A 21,981-nucleotide genomic window follows, 5' to 3' on the forward strand; every position below is an offset into this window, starting at 1 on the left:
TCTACCTTATGAAGATCCAACAAGTTGTATAAACAAATCAGATTCAAAACAGCATGGACTCCATTCTCAAACAGTAGCTAGTAACCAAAAACCTTGGAAAGTGGTCTACCCATCCATTATCTTAACTGCTTTATCCAACACAGGGTTGCGGCGAAGCTGGAGCCTGGCATGCAAGGGGCACAAGGCAGGATACACCCTGGACAAGATGCCAGTCCAACACACTCACACCAGAGCCAGTTTTTCCAGAAGCCCATTATTCCACCAGTATGTCTTTTCACAGTGGAGCACCTGAAGAAATCCCATGTAAACGCTGGGAGATCATACAAACTCCAAGCAGATAGCATGGACCCACTGAACCCACTGTGCCACCATGCCAGCCCCATTTTCGAACTGCTTCATCCAATTCAGGGTCGCTAGAGAGCTGGAGCCTATCCTGGTAAGTCAGGATACACCCTGGACAGGACGCCAGTCCCATCACAGGGCACACACCTACTGCATACCAGGGCCAGTTTTCCCAGAAGTTAATTAACCTGTCGTTGAACTGTGGCAAGAAACAGGAAGCATGGTGAAATAGCATGTGAATACGGTGAATATATATTATAGATGCATAATATATATTCATTGGGGAAACAGGAAGGAGACTTGGACACCGCTGCAGAGAACATGTTAGAGCTGTGAAGATTAAAGATTTCTCCAAGCCTATTGTTTCTCATTTCACCTCTGACATCCATGATCACACTAATCTCTCCGTCTGTGTTCTCAAAGATGGCTTTCCTAACTCATACATCAGAAAAACTACAGAAACTAAAATTATCCTGCAGCTAGGATCACACCTTTCCCCTTCTCTCAACGACAGACTAATTTTCTTCTAATTCTCTCTATTCATTGTAGGTTTCATTTCAAACCTCTTTACACCTGTCCTGACTTCACACTACCTGATTGGCCACTGTGTCTGTCCCCTGCTCCCGCCTCCCGCTCCTCCTCTCTCCCAGCCTTTGTTCTCCTGCTACATTACCTTTGCTTACTGCCCTGTCCGTCTCACACCTGAAGAAGGCTCCATGGCCGAAACGTTGTGTTTTCATTCTTCTCTTTTCGGCATGGAATAAACCTATTACTTTTTGTTCTATATTATAGATATATATCTAATAAAATTTTTATAAACAGAGGTACCCCACCCATGTTATTGACAGGACTCTCATCCAAGCCAAAAACAGCCCCCGGACCATTAATTCCATCAGGAACCCTTGGCCTAACAACTGCATGCCTATGGTGCTTCCCTTTCACCCTAACACACTTTTTATCCCCAGGACTATTAACGAGAACTTTTCCCTTCCTACAGACTGATCCCTCCTCTGGGGCCCTCTTTTCTGACCGCCCCTTCATCTCATATCGCCGACAAAACATTTTCTCAAATTTTTTATTCTTTAAATACAGTATGATAGCACAGCATTAGGTCATAAAAGGTTAAAGGTCTCTTCAATGCTGAAGGCCTTCCTGCTTTAAATAAATATATAAACTAAATCACATCCGCGTAAAAGATTCTGTCGCTGAAACACCCTCTACGTTTTGCATTCTGTGTGTAGTTGCGAGAGGATTCCTAAGCCTTGAAGACAACTGTTCTGCTCAACAGTGTCTCAGAACAGCCGCAGAGTGGAGGTCCGCGAACATGAAATCTGCGCTTTTTATTTGTTTGTTTGGCATCGCAATAACCTTGGCTTTTGGTGCTTCCGCCACCGATGGGAAATCAAAAAAGGTAAAGGCTTAAACAATATTTAAAACAAAATAAAAATATTTTAGACCTCGTCAGAAAAGACTAAGTAGCTTCCTTCACTAAAAAAAAACTTCTGGTTGTTTTTTACAATGCTGATACGTGATGTCAGGAAAAGAGCTGTTTATTTCCAGTTGTGAAAAGCAAGCGTACTGCAAATAAAGTGAAAAAAGTAAATATTTAATATATAAATATATGAAGTCTGTACTGAAAACTGTAGGATAATCAGAGTATCTTTCAATGCCTAATTGATCTGTTTACTTTCTTACTGTGAAGCCTTTTGCAGTACTGTACGTGATCGTTTTCACATTGTTCATTTCAAAATATATTTATAGGTGAAGGAGAAAATAAAGCAAATCTGCTAGCTGTAAGTTTGCATACAGTACTGGCGTTAGCCAGAAGTAAGAACCAAAAATCAGACATAACCATAGGTTAGCTACAAGATTACATTGTCTGGGTGAAATATTCCACAAAAAATGATACAATGTAATGACACCCTACGTTTATAAGGATTTTGTGGTGGTTATCACTCTACGACGCTGGGAAGTCAGTTTTGAGTCAGTTTTTTTATCATTTGAAAGCTAACCAGGGCTGGAAGTTTTTTTTTTATTTTTAAAAACACCCTAGAAGTTACATGACCTTTTGGTTCAAAGTAACAGAAAATTAATAATTGTTCTGGGCAAAATTCATTTCAAAATACATTTATATACTGGGGGTGGTACCTGCCTGCACTATTTCTCTGTTTCTTTCTAATTCTTTCTTAAATCAAATGCAATATTATGCATGAAGTTGCATTAATTAGCAAACCCATTTCATACTGATCAGACAGACAATGTGAAGTAACATTTTTGTAGATATACCTGGCACTAATGTACAATTTGTGATAGAATAATCTGACTTGCATTTTAAGTGCTCAGAATTATTTTTTGCATCAGTTTTCCCATTTGTTATTTGAATTCAGTCTACCTATGCTTGTTTTTGCTAGCAGTAGCCTTGGTTATATGAACAAATTTTATTGTGTTCTTGATATTTGTTAACATTGATATGCAGCTGTGTTCGCAAGGTCAGTCACCCTGTTCCATTTGGAAAACATCAGTCTTTCCTTAATCTCTCACTGTTCTCCTCTGTCTCTCGAGTTCAGTGTCTAGCACTATATGTTTTCTTTCTATTTTTCTTCAGCTGTCAATTGCATAACATCTTGGCTTTAGCTTCTGGTGTTTTCTTGGAACTTACTGTATTACACAAGCTTTCAGATCTCAGGTTTATTCACCACAATTGAAAAACATAGCATTTATTGTGTAATACTAGCAGAAATTCCTTGACTCTCCATTCTTTTTTAGGACCCGTATTTTAGAAAGTAATAAGAAGACAGTTAACAACCCAGGTAGAGATGTACAATGTTTGTGTACTTAAATGGAATTTCAAAGATTTATGCTCCAAAGTAACATGTTTTAACAGTTTTCCAAATGTAGCTTTAAAGACGCAAATGTAGAAAACATCCTACCCCTTGCTTGCCAGTCTGGGCTCCGGTTCCCTCACAACCCTGATCCAGATGAAGGGGTTAGAAAAAGGATGGATGTAGAAGACAACTGCACACAAATAGAGAACATGAACAGTTGAAGCTAAATAAATATGCTGCGTGTGCAAAAAGCCAGGAGAGTTTTTTTTTTCCTTTCATTTAGTTCAGATGTTGGAATTATGAGTTAAAAATTACTTATCAATCTTTATCTTTACACATCTTTAAAAAATGTCTCTCCCCTGTTATATATCCCTTTATTCATTTATTCCTTTTTTTAATCGTATAGTGTTAGCATGCCCAAAGGGGTTAGGCAGCCAGTTGACCTTTGACCCCCAGAGGTTTTATTTCTCCTTACTAAGGAGCTTTTGGTTCCTCTCCTCCTTTGTCTTCTGGTCTTTTCTGTTCTGTATGGTCATTTTGCTTTGCTAAGCACCTTGGGGCACCCTTGTTGTGAAAGGCAATATATAAAAATAAATTGAATTGAATATATATGGTATATACAATATATTATATACAGTGGGTATAGAAAGTCACCACCCCCTTTCAAAATGTTCGCCCAAAAAGACAAATAAAATCACAATTTTCCAGTTTTATTTACAAATTGTAGCTTGCAACATCCAAGTGAAAACAATTAATAAATAAAGAAGTAGAATAACTGGGTTGGATAAGAGGACACCCCCCGAGTTAATACTTGGTGGGAGCACCTTTTGCTTTAAATACAGCTTTGTGTGTGTTTGGATACATCTCTACCAAATTTTCACACTTAGAGGGAGGAATACTCCTTACAGAATTGTACAAGCTCAGTGAAACTGCATGGTGACCGTTGATGGACTGCCCTCTTCAAGTCATTTCAAAGGTTTTCAATGGGATTTAGGTCAGGGCTCTGACTAGGCCACTCAAGGACATTCACCTTCCTGTCCTTCAAACACTGTATGGTTGCTTTGGCTCATTGTCATGTTAAAAGATGAACCATCTTCCCATTTTCAACTCCCTGGCTGAGGGCTGCAGGTTTTCTTCAAGAAGTTGCCTGTATTTTGCATCATCCACCTTCCCTTCTATCCTGACAAGTGTCCCAGTCCCAGTTGAAGAGAAACACCCCCACAACAGGATGCTGCCACCACCGTGCTTTACTATAGGAATGGTGTTCTTTGGATAGTAAGATGTATTGGGTTTTCGCTAGACGTATCATTTTGCATTCTGGCCAAAAGGTTCGATTTTGGTCTCATCTGACCACAGCACCTTTTGCCACTTGGCCACATAATCTTTAAGGTGCTTTTTAGCAAAATATAAACGAGTCTCAATGTGACTTTTTTTAAGGAGTGGCTTTTTTCTTGCCACCCTCCCATACAGGCCAGATTTGTAGAGTGCTTGTGATATTGTTGTCATATGCACACAATGACCAGTCTTTGCCATAAAGACCTGTAGCTCCTTCAGAGTTGCCATCGGCCTCTTGGTAGCCTCTCTGATTAGTCTCCTTCTTGCTCAGTCATCCAGTTTGGAGGGACGGCCTGATCTAGGCCATATGCCTTCCACTTCTTAATGATGGTCTTGACCGTGCTCCATGGGATACCTTAAAGCCTTTGAAATCTTTTTATACCCATCTCCTGACTTGTGCCTTTCCAAAACTTTATCTCAGAGTACTGTAACGCTTACGGCCGACAGGTACTGTGTAAGAGCCGGCGTACCAGAGCAGGTGACGTCACCGCCCTTCCCTGTGATAGCAGGACTACAGCTACTGGGCTGTAGGAAGATCTCTCTTTAGCTCACCGGGCTGGGTCTCTGCTGAGCGACGCGGGAGTCCCGGGTTCGAGCCCCGGACGGTGCGGGGCCAACCTAATGCGGCAAGGGCGCCCACCTGAGCCCCCGTTGCATTACATTACTTTAGAAAGCACCTTTCCACCCATAGTGGATTCTTTGCTTTGAAATGCACTTTCAAGCACTGGAATCCTGTAGAAACAGCTGCTTTTATTCTGAACTAATCTGATGCAGTGAAATATGTATGTACATGTTTGTATTTAAATACTTTTGTGTCCTCCGCCCCTTCCATTAAAGAGAAGACTGCCTGGAGCCAGGATACCACTAGAGAACAGCGGGGGCCTTGCAGAGGCTGTACTGGACAGTATTCAGGCTCAGAATGTGCAGGAGCAGGTGGAGTATCTCACTCTCTCTCTTTACTCATTTAGAGCTGAGTGACGGATTCATCCATTGTTCAGTCTGGGATTGCTAGGAGATGTTCAAAGGATGGACTGGATAGAGCTATTTTGTTTTTGTTTTTATTATTTCTGTGTGTAGATTGTGTGTAGTCCTATTACATTGTATGTGCTGTAAGCAAGTGAATATATTTAGCTCCTAACTTAAAAGCAGGTTTCAAATCGCAATTGGGTACTCTTGCTGTTGGTTCTGATTTGGTGAAAGACTCACTTGAGTTTTCATATTTTAGCCATGATATATAAGGGACTTTTTCAGGGATCTCAGACTCAGTTCCTGGAAGTGCCTGCTTCAGGGTTCCCAGTCCTGGTCCTAGAGGGCTGCTGTGTCTATTTAAGGGAGCAGCACCTGAAAGGCTGGAAGAAGCTCTTAAACTTGTCCAATCAGCCTTCAGGCCATTAAGAGCCCATCTGGACTTACAACCTGTAGAAACACCAGCCCTAGAGTCCAGGATTGAAGACCACTGGTCTAGCATCTACTATCTTTAATAAGAAAAGTGCCCATTATGTTGTCCTGTAATTTCTCAATACTGTCTGTATTTTTGCTTGTATTTTCACAGTTACATCATACCAAACGTTGGTGTGGAGGATGTACCTATCCTTTCGAAGGTGATGGTAACCAAGCAGAAATGGTGCAGAAGAGAATCGAGAAAGTCCTAAAAGAGGAATCTGCTCAAACGGTACTGCACATACCCTTGAATTCAGAGACAGAGAACTGGATGCAACATTATATTCATAATAAATGTAACTGCAAAACAACATTTTTTTTAGATCCAGACATGTTTTCAATTTTTTCTGAAGTTGAAACATCCTTTGGTTGCCAAAGGATAATTGGACATTTTTCCCAATATAAATCCAAAGTTTCAATCTCTCTACTCCATGGGTCTCCAGTCCTGTCTCTGCAGGTTTTCATTCACACTCGGCTCTTAACAAGCTTAACTACCTGGTTACTGTATTAAATGGGCCACTTTCACAGCTTTACAAGTGCTGCGTCTTAAAAAAGACCTTTAAAACCTGCAGGCTCTCTGGCCTTCCAGGATCAGGATTGGACATCCATGTGCGAATCTAAGTACCTGTACTAACTGCCCTTTAAAGCTTGAGGCTGCCACTTGAGCAGGTAATTGGCTGATTGTCCAGCCAGTGAGAAGAAGGCATTTGCCTGCTTTCTGAGTCCAGTCAACCAGCCAGGTGAGCTGTCCAAGGAAGCCAGCATTCCGCCCACAATATGTAAGGCTATGCAAGGCCTGACAGTACAGTATATTGACAGTACAATTTTCCAAGATAATCTTTCAAGGTTATGGAAACATTTTTTTGTGAACTCTGCAACTGCCTTGATAGTAACTGGCGAGCATTTAAAATAGAATTAAATACAATCTTTAAATTTTGTATTAACTTGTTATTTGAGGGATGATTCTGTCAATTGTGGACAATGGCTTAGTTTTCTTTTCAGAATTAAGCTGTATATATTGTATTGTGTCATCTGGTTAATCATCTTTCACATCTGTGATTAGTGTCCTTGGGACCTTTGTACCCGTAAGTAAAAGCAGGGTTGTATGCTTTTTAGCCATCATTCTGTGACGATGGGTATTTCTCCCAGTTACTCCCTCACCCCATGAGGCAAGGTGTCTCCTGTGTTTATCCCTTCGCCTTATGAGGCAGGGTGTTTCAAGGGTTTACGAACCCTGAGTGGCTTGGTTGAATCCAAAAAGAAGACTGAGCTCATTGTCACTTTCTACACGCAGTTGAGACTCAGATGACTTGTAATGAAAGGAGCAATGTGCCTTGTATTAAGCTCACCACTAGAGTGCAGTGTTCACCACAGTGTATTACTTTGTTGAAATATAATGGTAATATGGCGTTATCCTCATTACCTTGTGAGTCTTTTGAGCATCCTGAGAAACAGAAACCAGTTTTTCTGAGAAAGAAAGATCAAATGAAAGCAGCAGTACAGTATGTAGAAATAAGAATTTCCGTCCAGAAACAGTTATCAGTTATCAGTAACAGAGTGACAGTACAGAAACTGATGTCTGTTTGCTAGCCCAGTTTTAGGGGATGTTTTTTTGCTTAACACCACTGGTCTCTTGGCATATGTCAGTAACATAAGTTATTAGTTTTTATTTGATTTTTTTGACAAGCTAGATTTTGTTTTAACGTGACAGAAGAATTCTGGTATTATAACCTTATTATAACCTTCTCTATATAACCTACATACAGTATATGCAGATAGAAAAATCTGCATATCCATGTAATCATTTCTTTTATTACTTAGGTTTACCCCCCACCCGTCTCAAAGATTTTAACTGTAGCAAGAATAAAAATCTTAAAATGAACGTTAAGTAGTCTGATATTTTGAAATGGGGTTTTTTTTCAAGACAACCCATATAAAGCTTTTTTCTCCTCAGAGGTTACTGGCTGACTTTGTGGAAACATACAATACAGTCTGAAGCATAAACTTTGGAACCATTCATCTCCTAAAATGTTATTGTCTAATTTATGACTGGATATTGTTGTAAACTATCCTTTTTTGACATAGTTATTTAATACATTTTCAGAAAGCAAACTCTTCCTAACATGTACCAATGCTCATAGTTTATGACATACATTTACTTTATTTGTATACATATTTATGTCCATTTCTCCATAAGCTTCTATGGAAATTATCTTTTAAATTAACTATAGATTTGCAGTAAAGTAGAAAAACAAGTATCCAAGTTGGTAGAATGCTCTACCAATAACCCTACAATTCAGGTTATTTTTAATAATCTCTCTGTTGCCTTGAAATCTGGAGGTCAGGAGAGGTTTCTGTGTTTATTTGTGCAACTTGTCTATGTGTGTCTCATTGTCCTATTGTTCATGTTCACGATGGTGGTGGATAGGGTCCAGACCACTCCTCAGCCATCCAGAAAAGGTCTGAGAGAAATGGGCATGTAACACTAACACAAACTGTTTAGACAGCAGGTACATGGGTGTGCAAGATATTAGAAAATATAAATAAATGAGATACTCCATGAAAATTGCTAACATTTACCAACCTTACATTTTAACATTGTCTTGAGGTCAGTGGTTTCCATATATCTTTGGTTATAAGACTTCATTAACACTAGTGTTAAGGCCCAATGATGATACAGAGCACACTAAAGCCTGCAGATCACAGAAACACTTCTCCATCTCACTTCCTCACTGTAAATCTAGAAACGTCAGCTTTCTGATCACTTGTCTTTGAGGATGAGGACTGTTCAGGAAACCTGTAATCTCTAGGTGTGAGGTTTTCACTAGAGAAGTGTCCCAGGAGCCCAGTGTCTGTTGCTCACAGCTGTGTTTCTGTTCATCAGGTTACTCCAGACGTACAGGACGCAGACAGTAAGCAGAGAAGGAAGAGAGAAACGGTAAGCAGCTCTCAGCATGGCAGCTTCAAAGATCAGAAAATAACTGAAAATCATTAGGTCTGGTCATTTCCATCTCTTCACATCACGCAGTTTGTTTCTTTTATTTCTACGTTATCTTATTTTCTCGTTTGTGTTCAGTACAGTGTAAATGACATTGGCAGTTCCGTTTCACTGCTAACACTAGACCTGTGGTGTGAGGCTCTTTAGATTAGTAATGTGGAGAAATATTGCACATAACTACAGCAGTGAAGTGAATTACTGTACATAAACAAGGAAATGTCAGGTCAGTAATGGTTTTCTCTTAAAGAAATCTTTTGATCTGTAAAGATCATTGTTCATTTCTGTTGATGGGCAGTGTAGCACTGATTGGCGATTGTCAAAGGATTAGGAGAGGGAGCCCCAGGATGGTGTTTAGATTCCCTGCCAGGGATTAAGCTGATGGTGTGGAGTCTTAGATGTCTCATATACTGTACACTACTGCTCTCATTTGTAACTGTTCTTAGTAACATCACAAACTGGGATACATTTTAAACCTAAGACACAGATTGCTGCTGTAGTAGTCAGCAATTTAATCATATTTCAGTTTTTACCACAGAGAGGAAAAACTGAAAAAAATGAAGATTTAATTTTATTTTATAAAAAGCACACGTGTACATGTGTCAGTTCACTTTGTGTGTTACACTGCCATCTTCTCCCATTCTTCAGTAACTTCAATTTAAGGGTAAATCATTTTGATCTGAAACAAAAAGTAATCTCAGAAGGTTTCCTTATAAAGGATTTCTTCTATAAAGGTATGAAGGTACATACTGTATACTGTACAATTAAGCAAATTTTTCCCTCTTTTCCAGGGTACCTCATCCCTGCTGCCCAGCCCCTCAAGCCCTCCAGTAGGTAACATTTGCACCTGATGCTTTTCTTTTCTCTCAGTCTCTATTTGCACTTTAACTGGAGGTTCCTTGAAAATAACACAGATCTGGTAGCTGGAATGAAGACAGCATGGCAGTAGAACTGGTCAGGCTCCACAATCCAGACGTCGATAGTTTGTTTGCAGGAGTGGAGAACAAGCTGCACAGCTGTGTTATTGAAGCTGGTACCCTGGCCTCTTTCAAGAAACAGTTGGATGAGATTCTGGATCAATTAGCTACTAAAAAACAAATAAGCTACAGAATATGGGCTGAATAACCTCTTCTTATTTGTAATCTTTCTTTAGTTTTTGCGTTACCTCTGGCTGTTTAATTGCTTTTTCTTTGATTCAGGGCTAATGTGCCCTTTGATCCTGAGGAGTAGTGCATGGCTTTGGGAAAGCTTGTAACAGGTGTTTTGAACAGTGACTCTCAATTTATCATGTTCTTATTTTTAGATGACATTCAGTTATATCATCAGTTCATCCTGGGTCTTGATTTTTTATAACTTCTTATGAGTGATCCAGCCTGGGCTCAAACGTTGCACCAGGCCCTTCAGGGTTATAAATTGTTTTAGTTGATCTGATTTTTTGGACAAAAGTTTAAAATAGCCAAACATACTGTAGCTTCTGGGTGTGCGACCCCAATAGCATGGCGATGAAGCCTATATCTTGTCCCTCTTGGCTCGTGTTTATCTGAGGTACTTATTCTCATTTGGCTCAGAGTCTTCTCCTGTTCCTTTTTGTGTAGCAGTCTACATGTAGACACACTTCTACAGAACTGATTCCTTTTGCTTTGTCATCGCTGCGTTTCTGTTTCTCAGGACTCCCGTGATGCCCAGAAGAAAGGGAGAGGGAAGCTAAAGGAGAGGGTAAGTAGCTTTCATGATCTTCGCACAGAAGAGCACACACTCCAGCCTGCTAGGCCTCCATCTGAAGAGAATTACATCTGCTCTAAAAGCACTGTGCACAGCACAAAGGATCACATTGTCCTCGAACAGAAGGACGTAAAATATATTTTTTACTTTCAGTACTTTTCTGACTTACAGTATTTACAGCATGTAGAGGTTTAAAAGGAAGTTTTTTAGTGCCATAGGATGGGGTGTCTCTCAGTGAAAACACACTGCTGCCTAGATCACAGGATAAACTGCTGTGGTCACCTGCCTCAGGACAGGAGGAGACAATTTTTCAGTTATTTCACTGACATTAGTATTAACAACCAGACATCTCCAGGGGTGCAATTAGAATTTTGCTAAGGGGGAATGAGGCTTTGTATCATGTACAGTAACAGCAGTTCTGGGTGTAAAATGAGCTCTTGTATTTATTTATTTAAACTGTAATGTTGTGCTACTGTATGTGACATGCTAATGAAAATTAGTCAATTATAATTTAGTGACCATTTAGTGAGTGAGAAATACAGTTTTAGTTTTACTATATGTTAATATAGAGGTAATATGGTATTATTGTGTTCTTTTTGTATTAGACAGTCCATGAATAATGTCTAAAAGAGTCCAGACACATCCACACACGTTTTGGAGAAACATTTCTTTAACGACCTTTGTGGTAAATGATATAGATGGGTTTCCACATAAAGTATTTTTCCCACAAGCATAAAAAAAACAGCAAACAACAAACATGAGAGAGTGATTCAGCCTATTTTTCTAACCTCTGTATGATTATCCTGTAGTGGGGGAAAACTGCATTATACACTGTACATACAGTACACAATAAAGCTTATTGCTTATAACTGACACAAATTCACTTATTTAACTGGAAAAGTGGCAATCTATTTTTGTAGAAGGTGCACTGACACTTTATAAAACAAGACATGACAACATTTGTCATTGACAGGGTAAACAACAGGGGGTCAATAGTGAAAGTCACAGGCGAGTTGTGTGTGTGCCCAATATTGAAAGCAATCTGTTCTGCATGCTTTACACTAGATTGCAGGTGCTGTTCTGTGGAATTCTGACCTGTTCCTCTTAGAGAGCCTGGACAAACATTTACCTGTTCACTGATTTCTGAGCCCCTGCTGCCACATGTCATGCCAGCTTTGCAAAGTGAGGTCCTAGGATTTGATCAATGTAATGCTGTGCTAATAAGCATGTATTTTTTTAATTTAAAGGAGGACTTCAATATGATTTACACAAAAATGATACAGTAGATGCTCCAACAGCAGTGGATTGACAGTGATTTGCAAAGGGTCATTTGCGTGGCCCAGGTCAGGCTTATAGAGCACCTTGGCCTTCTTGAGTGAAAAAGGGGGAAAAGGGGGTGTACCTAGTCCCATTTTTATGCTTTTTGGGAGTATCCATATGTAGTTCTGTTCTACTGTTGTAGTTCTATACTGATTTTGTTTAGAGGTTCTCTTGAGGGAACCATAGAAAGGAATTGCCACTGAGGCTTTCAAAGTCTTTGGTTTTATCCAGGTTTTGAATAAAATATTATGTTGACAAAATTTGTAATTTCACAATAAGGGGAACCAAGAAGGATCTGGCTACGTTTGCAATGCACTCTATGTACAGTAGGTGCAAGTTTCTTTTTAATCAATTGTATACCTTCCCCTACTCCATCAAAGGCAAAGGGGTGGAAAACACTGTATGGAGACAGGATACCACTAGAGAACAGCAGGGGCCTTGCAGAGACAGTACTGGAAATGATTCAGGCTCGGAAACAGCAGCAGCAGGTGCAGTATCTCACTCTTTCTCTTTACACATTTACAGCTGAGTGAAGTATTAATCCATTTTTCAATCTTGGTTTACTACAAGACATGATTGACAGTTGTTGTATTGATGTTTTGAAGACTTTTGAATGTGGGGCTGCATTAGCTCCATTGCCAATGAAATATACTTTTCAATCTCTCTCTTAGCCTTTCTGATATTCTTTTTTACCTGTGATTGCAATGCATTGTGTTTTCTTTATCTGGATCCTGTTATTTTTAAATAAGATTATAAAATGCTCCCATTTTATCTTTTCTTTCTTAAACCATTTGGAAAATTGTTGTTTAAATTACTTTTGGGATTAATTTGTTCTTTCCATTAAGAAGAATCTGTTTATCCTGTTACCATTTTCCACTGGTTTCACATCAATCCCATTCCATTTGTAAAGGGGCTTTTGTCCATAAAAGGGAGGTTCATGGTATTGAAATACAATCTTTAGCCAAACATATAATACTGTATCTGAAATGCAGTTTCGGATGGTTTTGGCCATTTTGTAAACACCCCCCACCGAAGAGATAGAACCATTCCGTAAGAAATTGAATAAATTATTTCAAGTTGAAGTTATCCCACCTGTATAATGCTGAAGAGACTGGTCTCTTCAGGCATTCACTCCCAGAAAATATAAAAGCATACCAAACATCTATGCCAGGATGTAAAATTGGAAAGGAGAGGACCTCAACTTTACTGTGTGAAAGTGCTGATGGCTTACACAGATTGACACCTATAGATGCCGGCTAGTCTCAGAGATAGAGGGTTCTCAAGGATACAGTGAATGAGCTTCCAGTAGTCTATTACCATTCCACAAAAGGTTGGTTTAGTTTTTACATATTGTTTGTCAAAATGCAAAGTATGACTCATTGGTAATTTATAGCCAGCAATACTTGACACATAATTCTTCCTTTGCAGTAAAGTGAGTGCAGACTGTACTGTAATACAACACAGTGTACAATACAGTGTATTTATATAGACAGTACAGTGCAGTAATATATTAATACACGGTGCAGTTATGTATTTACATATCCTGAAAGGAGATATATATAGTACATACAACATACATATATTCTCATATAATAATGTGTTTGTGGAGCAGTGGCTCTGTGGCTAAGGATCTGTGCCTGTGGCTGGAAGGTTGCTGGTTCAAATCCTGCAGCTGGCAGAGGAATCCTACTTTGGTGGGCCCCTGAGCAAGGCACTTAACCCCAACTGCTCCAGGGGTGCTGTACAACCCTGCACTTTGACCCCAGGCTCTCTCCCTATCTGTGTATCTGTGTGTCTCATGGAGAGCAAGCTGGGGTATGCGAAAAAGACAAATTCCTAATGCAAGAAATTGTATAGGGTTAAGAAAGTGATGTTATGTTATTAGATGAAAAAAACATCATTTGTGATTGTGCTGTAATGGGCACCCCATCTGTCTTATTAGACTGTTAAACTGAGGGTTTAATATCCTTCGAAGCATACCAAATTCTGAGCACAGGACCAGAGCAGGTGAGAAAGTGTCCAAACAAAGGGACAGCTTGGGCATTGGCGTGAAAAGCTGTATAGATTGAGTTTAATAAGAGAAGAGGGCAAGAGGCCTGATCTGATTGAATTGGCCTACCCTATCCCTGTGTTCGCAGAGGAGTAGAATATTTTGCCTTAAAATAGCAGAGGCTAGTGAAAAGTGTATAGCCTCAATGTCAGGATGTTACTGATGTTTATAGTGGTATTACCAGATTACTCAACAGTCTGGATTTTTTCAATTATAAAGACATGTATTTGCTGGATGGCTCATTAAAAACAAAACTACAATTGTTATCTCCTTTGTCATATTATAGAAAATATGATAAAGTTTTACATGTTGTACACATTGTTGGAAACACAGTGCAAAATATTTCAGTATTGTTTAATTTCTTTGAGTAGCATATCTGGATACTTGGCTTATTTCCTCCTCTTGATGGTAATCAAGAACTATAGAAAATAGAAGATAGAATCGACAAAGGACTGCAGGAGATGTTCGACCCACATTATCTAGGCAATTTGTCCACATGATTATACATTTGGTCAAGGGGGCCTAAAGAAAAAATGGAAAACACTATCTCGTTTTTCATTGCCTTACAATATTAAAGATGAGCATACATTTTTTAATTTTTCGTACAGTTTTGACAAACTTTCATAGCTAAAAAGGCTGCTACTATGAAGCAGTGATTCACTGCCAATGCTTTTTGATGACTTGCTGACAACAATGAAATTTCATAGTTAAATATGATCATCAAAACTTCAGAGCAGATCATAGAAACACTTTTCCATTTCTCTTCCTCCCTGTCAGCCTAGAGCAGTCTGGTTTCTAATCATTTGCCTTTGAAGATGGCACAGTTTGGACTGAAACCTGTAGTCTCTAGGTGTGAGGGCTCATCCTGATCATCACACTGACATTTCACTAGATAAGTGTCCCAGCAGCCCAGTGTCTGTTGCCCACAGCTGTGTTTCTGTTCATCAGGTGACTCCAGACGCACCAGACATAGACAGTAAGCAGAGAAGGAAGAGAGAAACGGTAAGCAGCTCTCAGTATGGCAGCTTCAAAGGTCAGAAAATAACTAAAAATCATTAGGTCTGTGTCATTTCATCTTCACATCATCTAGTTTGTTTCTTTTATTTCTACATGTTATATTTTCTCATTTTATATTCCATACAGTGTACAGTAAATGATGTTGGCAGCTGTTTCCCTGCAAACACTAGACAAGCCACGCTGGGGCCTGTGCTGTGAGACTCTTCAAAGATTTCAGATTTCTGCTGTAGTAGTCAGCAATTTAATAGTTCAGTTTTTAAAACAGAGATGAAAAAAATACAGATTTAATGTCATTTTCTAAAAGGTAGAAAATGTTGCATGGTGAGCATTCTATAACCAAAGATTAAAGTTGGTCAAAATTACCATTAAGAATTAAATGTTTTTATTGATTAAAATAATCACTAAATGCATTTTTTTAATTATTTTTGGAAGTTTAGCTGAACACAGCACTTCCTCTAACAGTAGCTGAAATGAAGACTTTAGGGCAGGAGAACTAATTGGGCTCCACAATCCAGATGTTAGTTCCCTGGCTTCTTTCAAGAAGCAGTTTGTTAAGATCCTGGATCCATTAGCTACTAGGCTAGATGGGCTGAATGGCCTGCTCTTTCTTTAGTTTTTGTGTTACCTTTAGTTTTTGCTTTGATTCAGGGGTAATGTGCCTTTTGACCCTGAAAAGTAGTGCAAGGCTTTGAGAAAGCTTGTTACAGGTGTTTTGAACAGTGACTGTTTCCTTTGCTGCTTATAACTTACCATGCTTTAATTTATTTAATCTCATCTTGGGTTGTGATTTTTTATAACACTGATTGTAATATTTAATCAATGTTGCTGCTTTCACCAAGTAGCACAAATTAAATGAGATCTTCCTTTACTAAATCCACACTTGCTGTCCCAAATAAAATGATGTGTCTCTATGTTTCAAAGATTTTTCTCCAAATCTTCTCACGTTTTCTTTTGTGCCTTAGTCAGGCTTTGAACTCAGCTGCCACTGTAGATGGGGTCTTTTAAGAGGAATGCCAATCCCTCTGCTTTCTGTCTTAGTCGTGTCTCTGTTTCTCAGGACTCCCATGATGCACCCAAGAAAGAAAAAAGGAAGGGAAAGGGGAGGGGGAGGGTAAGTAGTTTTTAATGATCTTCACACTCTAGCATACCAGGGCTCAGTGTGAGGAGGATTTTACCAGCCCTAATAATATTGAGTGTGCACAACATTCAAGTTCCCCCCACAGTCCTTCTAGTTACTGAAGGTAGGGAAGGAGAGGTGTGTAAAATAAACTGATCTTTACAATTGCATTTTTCCATACAATCTGTTTAATTTCATGCAGGACATGCATGATAAATCCTGATAGCCTGCTGGGTTTTATTTTATATATATATTATTTTAGTGCCACATTTCTCTGTGTCAAACAGTATAAAACACACTGACCAGTGTCAGTCATTTTACGGATGCACCCCAGCTGGGAGCGGCTCACACAAGTACTCATTCTCCAGCCGAGCCCGTGAGAACGAGAACGGGCTGCTTTCTGTTTGCCAGGCTGCTTTTCAGTCTAGCCTCTAATTAACACCCGCATGAAGGGCTTAATTTACGACTTATTCAGGGCTCTGACACTGAGATTCTGACAGGCAAAGGCAATCTGCTCCAACTCCTTCCAGAAAAAGAAGATATCTTTGTCAAGCACAGCTTAAGCTGTCAGTCTCCTCCACTGGGAACCCTGGCAGTTGAGCTCGCCAGCCTCAAGACTGCGGGCTGCCAGGAGTGTGTAGTGGGCTAGCGAGGCTGCTGAGCTCAGTCTCTGCCTGCCAGGGAAGCAAGCAGCCTCACTAGCCCACCACATGCGAAAAGACGAATTCCTAATGGAAGAAATTGTATATGGCCAATAAAGTGATCTTATCTTACACACCCTGAGCAGCCTGGCTGCTTGGAAGTCCTGGGCACATCTGCTGCACCCCCGACTGTATAAAACAGATCTGAGCAGCAGCTCTCGGCAGATCTGACAGACAGTCTGCCTGAAAACACCCTACAACCTGCAAAGCCCTTTTTTTCTCCAGAGCTTCCTGCACTCAGGAGAAAACCGAAATCCTGCGCTTGGATCTTGACTTGCTATTCTACCCACAGCATTGCACTCCACTACCTCCTGCAGTCATCCTGTATTAGTTGTGGCAGACTCACAGAAAGATAAAGTAAAATGAAAACCTAACATTTCACCTTTGTCTTCATTCTTTAAGCCCCCTGTCATTAAGATTGACATACTAATCAAAAATGAAACATATTTGCATTGCTCCAGTTCAGTTCAGGAAATGAAATATAAAGCTGTAACATAACAAAATCTGGAGAGTATTTTTAAAATAAACATAAAGTTCAGATGCATTTAAAACTGTTAGATTAATGTGAAGAGATGCTGTTAAATGTACATGAAGCTCTATATCTAACTCTTCCAGCAGTGGAGGTTTATGCTCATCTAGAGTGACAGAAGTATGGCATGATCAGAAATCTTCAGGAGTGTAACAATGACCAAATCTCAGAAGAAAGATTTCAGCCAAGAAGAAGCCATTCAGCCCATCTGGTCTGTTTGATAAATAATCCATGGAGTTCATCCAGTAATTTCTTGAAAGGGTTTTGGTTTCATCAACGTGCCCGTGTACCTTTATCAGACTCCATAACTCTTTGCGTAAAGACGCCCTCCTGTTCTCTGGAGGTGGCTGAAGGCAGCTGCTCATTCCCCACAGCTGTCAGGGTAATGTGGTCCTGTCGTCTTGTCTGAACCTGCTGTGCCATCACAATATGCTTTGACACTCAGTCAGTTTTGTTTTTTTCCTGATCAAAAGAAGCGAAAACCGAACAATAACACTACCAGCATTTATCATCCATTCTCTGGCACTGGAGACCAAGCCTCAGCAGTGCAACAAAGACTCAACAGGCAGCTGCAGGAGCAGGTACAGATGTGGTGGTTCTCGTCTTTCTATCAGAGTTTCTTTATATCAGAATTAATACTATTCTGTCTCAACCAAACTAAATTCTAAAGAGAAATAAAATAGGTAATAGTCACAGGAGTGAAGGAGTTCCAGATTTCTAGTCTGACTCTACAAATGTTGTTCCCATCTGTCAAATTTCCCAGAACGGTTTTGGTGGGTGATTTTCAGGTGGCATGTGACGGGCAACACAGCCCTGCACCAGAGGTGCAGTGCCAGTCAGAGGACAAATGTGTTCATCTCTTAGAGCAATACAAGCCTGCAAGCACTCAGGAGGTTGCAGGTGCCAGCATTTTACAGATTTTTGTTAATTTACTAATCTTTTTTACTAATTTTGGTACTAACCTAGCTGTTCAGTACCAAGAGGGACAGTTTCCTCAGTCCTCTGTCTGTTCTTGTATTTATCTCCCACCTTGCTCACCGCTAGTAGCATCACCACTACACAGCAAATGTAGCTGTGACGCCTGAAGCTTTGAAACACATCCCAAAAGAGTGGTATTGCTGTGACAGAGCTGTTTTTTAATAAGGGTAGACCAGCTGTGTTGTAGGGTTGTAAACTGAATTAGGGAGAATCTTCTGCGGACTTGGAGAGCCACACATGCCTGGCACAATTTTGCTGAAGTTCTGAAACCTCCTCTTTGTTCTTCGCAGAATGAAAACCTCCCCTCTGACACTCAGAACCGGAAGAGGAGGGCAATCCAGCCCCTGACAAAGAAGCCCCCCAGGCCATGTCCTGGCTGCTTTGCTGTCATAGGTGATGCTAATAGGAACCTGGATCAGCAGGGCTAGTAATTGTAAGTACCAATTCTCAGAGCCATCAGAAGTCACACAGCTCAGTGCCTAGGGATTTACCTGGTCTATGAGACTGATGGATGGTCAGAGGTGCCTGAGTGGTAAGATAGGCTCTGTGTAGGCTGGAACAGTAAAAAGGTCACAAATGAAGTGGGTGTTGTCGTGTTGTTGTAAGACCTGTGCTGCAAGTGCTGTTTGTTCAGCAACCTTGAAATGGAAATTGTAAAAAAATGGTGTTTGGTAACAGGCCAGACACCTGTACTTTTTACAGTATTCTCAGGAATACCTTCTCTTCCTACCTGGAGATAGAGGGAAAGGAACTGAACCATTCTCAATTGTGGGCAAATGAGGAAGGTTTATAGTGTTGTAGAGTGATTGTTATCACATGATATTGTTATATAAAAAATGTAGAAAAAATATTTTATCAAATGCCAAAGGGTTCAAAAATCATTCACAACATTTGACAGATTGTAGGTGAATATGATTTTGAAATTTCTGCTGTGTACAGTATATGCAGTGTGTATACTTTGCTAATGTACTTTTTGAAGTTGGCCTGGCATCCTCAGGGTGTATAGAGAGCCTAAGCATGGATCTTTCAGATTAGATTAAAAATAATTATGATTTCCATGTTATTTTGCACATTTCAAGATTTCTGTTTTAATGGTATATTTTACAGTTGCAAATATCTGCTCCATGAATAAAAGGCTCCTTTGCCAGGCTGGGCAGTGGGATGGGGACTATTGTAGAATAGGGCACAGAATCAGCTCACAAAGCATTCTGAACCTCAGACTACTGTGCTACACTAATGTACTTCCCCGCCCTACATTCCCACTTGGAGAAATGCTTTACAGATGTTTTTGTTGTATTTAACTGCTGTTCTGATAAACAATGTAAATAAAAGCAACAGCTGTGAATTGTGTAGAATGCACCTGTGAAGTACGATAAGAATTAATGAAATAATGCTAATTTAGCTTTCATGAAGAGACTGTTTGTTAAATTGTTACTGAAGGATCACAGACCATGTGCCTGTCACTAGTGGCTGTACAAAGCAGTGGTAATGTTTTGGGTCTTTTAAAGAAACTTCTCTTCCTTTTTTCTAGCCTTCTTTTCCTGCTCTTGTGATGGAAAGTGTATGGCTACCAACACCCAGTCAATCACATCAGATGGAGAAGCATGACAAAAAATATGCAAAGAATATAAACACCAACTAAATAGCAACATGCACTTACAAATTTATATATAGCTATGCAAAATCCTTAGGCTACTAGAAGGCACTGATAGCATAAATAACTTTAAAGTCTTTGAAACACATAGAGCAATTTTAGGCAGTTTAGTGCTAGTATGGAACAAGATACTAAGCCATGTTAGAGAAGCAGACACCTTGTGATCTTCTAAGAAATGGCTGGAGGAGACCCTTGGATCAATTAGATAATAACTACCAAATGGGCTCCTCATGTGCGTGAACTGTCTTGTGTCATTATTTTGAACCAATCTGAACTACCCAGCATAAATATTACAGTATAATTCTGAAATAGAAAATACTTATAAAAGAAAGTGACTTCTAAGAAATAACAGGGAATCGTTTTTGGAGAGATCACCTATGTATGTAGAACAGTACTGAAACTCAGTATTGTTTGAAATCATTTTTAGATCTGGCACGTTTGCCTGTTCAGGCCTAGGTGGATGATAGCTGCAGCATGAATGTTGCAACCTACAGCATGGGAGTTAAAGTCACCTGGAGTCTGGTTTTAATTATTCTTTTGCCCCAGTCTTACAGTCTGTAGATTCTCATTAAAACCCACATTTAATGTGTGTAACAGTTCATACAGTATAGTCCCAAAAAGCTTATTCACTTACTGTAACATTCAAGATTTATTTAAGTATTTGTGGTATCAGTACTTTCAAACATAAAGTACATGTAAATGAGTATACTACTTTGCATGACTACCTTCTGTGTTTTTGCTCATGTAAACATTGCAAATGTTTGTACCATAAATAAAATCTGTTTGTTGAAACCTGTAGTCATGTACTTTTCTTTTAGGAACATATTTACATGAAATTCCATACAACAGATTTTATCTGTAACTGGAACATTCCCCAGAAGTAGAGCTTTTCTTCATTTTTGCTTTTTCACATGTTATTTGCTAGTATTGTAATATCGTGTCAAGATATGGAAGTGTTCTAATTCAAATGTTCACTTGTTTGAATCTATTACATTAATCCTTAGATTCAATCTCCTGTTGACGTCACTCGCGCATCATAAATAAAATGAGCCAGTTTTGGAAGCAACCATGCCTGCAATTGCCTCACATTGGATGTGGTGTTGTTCTTTGGAGTATATGTAGTCCCTTTCTTTCTTCAGACTTGAACCTTTCCATTACTTATGTAAAGGTTTATTTCAGTCATACAATACAGAATGATCCTATAGAACGTGTTAATTGCAACTTGAGATTTCCAGCCTTCACCTTCATCTTCTATCTCCTTTGTATTATTTTTGTTCCAAATTATTGAGAATGACATATATATACTTTCTGATGTATGAAAGAGAAATAAATCACTTTCAATATTAAGAAGAATTCTTAAATTTAATTATCTTTAATCAATGCCACAGTTTATATTGCATGATTAATTTATGTTCAGTTATTATATAACAAACTTATATTTTCCCCCTTAACAATTTAATTAACAATCATTCAGTCAGTAAATGTATCACGTATAAATGCTGTGTACTCTAAACTGCTGTAAAATAAGGCAAATAATGACAATATTTCATTTAATTGGAAAAAGACAATCAAATGAATCCAGTATGATAAAGTCTATATAACTCTTAATACAGAATGCTTCATATTTATATAGTTACATTGAAAGTCAAAATCGCTGTAGGTAAGTGGTTGTTGAATCTATCATGTGATGGTATCAGACAGAGACGGGTTCGACAGTGAAGCAGCAGCAGGAGCTTTGCTCTGGTAGTACTGTGCTGACTGGGAGCTGTGACTACATTACAGTATCACTGCTGAAAGATGAACAATCTTTATGTTGTTACACGGGGTGCTTCTTGAAGAGTACTCCATTAAAATATGATACAATAGGCCTCATATAATGCAGAAGTCTTGCACATGCTTCATCTATATGACCTCGACGACTCTAAAAAACAGAAGTCATTAAATCATCTGTCTACA

General features: G+C 39.3%; 1 protein-coding gene across 1 annotated transcript; it reads left to right on the top strand.

The window, feature by feature from the left end:
* The first annotated feature begins 1,579 nt into the window (after window positions 1-1,579).
* LOC148832833 (uncharacterized) lies at window positions 1,580-20,817 on the top strand. Its single transcript, XM_088918814.1, has 12 exons — window positions 1,580-1,753; window positions 5,340-5,435; window positions 6,055-6,174; window positions 8,827-8,880; window positions 9,729-9,767; window positions 10,606-10,653; window positions 12,360-12,467; window positions 14,978-15,031; window positions 16,104-16,157; window positions 17,867-17,974; window positions 18,662-18,804; window positions 19,903-20,817. Exons 1-11 carry the CDS (start codon window positions 1,667-1,669, stop codon window positions 18,797-18,799), a joined length of 906 nt encoding a protein of 301 aa, XP_088774940.1. The 5' UTR covers window positions 1,580-1,666; the 3' UTR covers window positions 18,800-18,804; window positions 19,903-20,817.
* The last annotated feature ends 1,164 nt before the right edge of the window (window positions 20,818-21,981 follow it).

Source organism: Atractosteus spatula, chromosome 6, assembly GCF_055471065.1.
Source record: "Atractosteus spatula isolate fAtrSpa1 chromosome 6, fAtrSpa1.hap1, whole genome shotgun sequence".
Classification (NCBI taxonomy): domain Eukaryota; kingdom Metazoa; phylum Chordata; class Actinopteri; order Semionotiformes; family Lepisosteidae; genus Atractosteus; species Atractosteus spatula.

Bases quoted from the DNA above. Each gene is read 5' to 3' on its own strand.
- LOC148832833 (XM_088918814.1), top strand. From the start codon at position 1,667: ATGAAATCTGCGCTTTTTATTTGTTTGTTTGGCATCGCAATAACCTTG. The intron at 6,175-8,826 runs GTACTGCACATA...TCTGTTCATCAG, and splicing joins AAGAGGAATCTGCTCAAACG to GTTACTCCAGACGTACAGGA. The intron at 8,881-9,728 runs GTAAGCAGCTCT...CCTCTTTTCCAG, and splicing joins AGAGAAGGAAGAGAGAAACG to GGTACCTCATCCCTGCTGCC.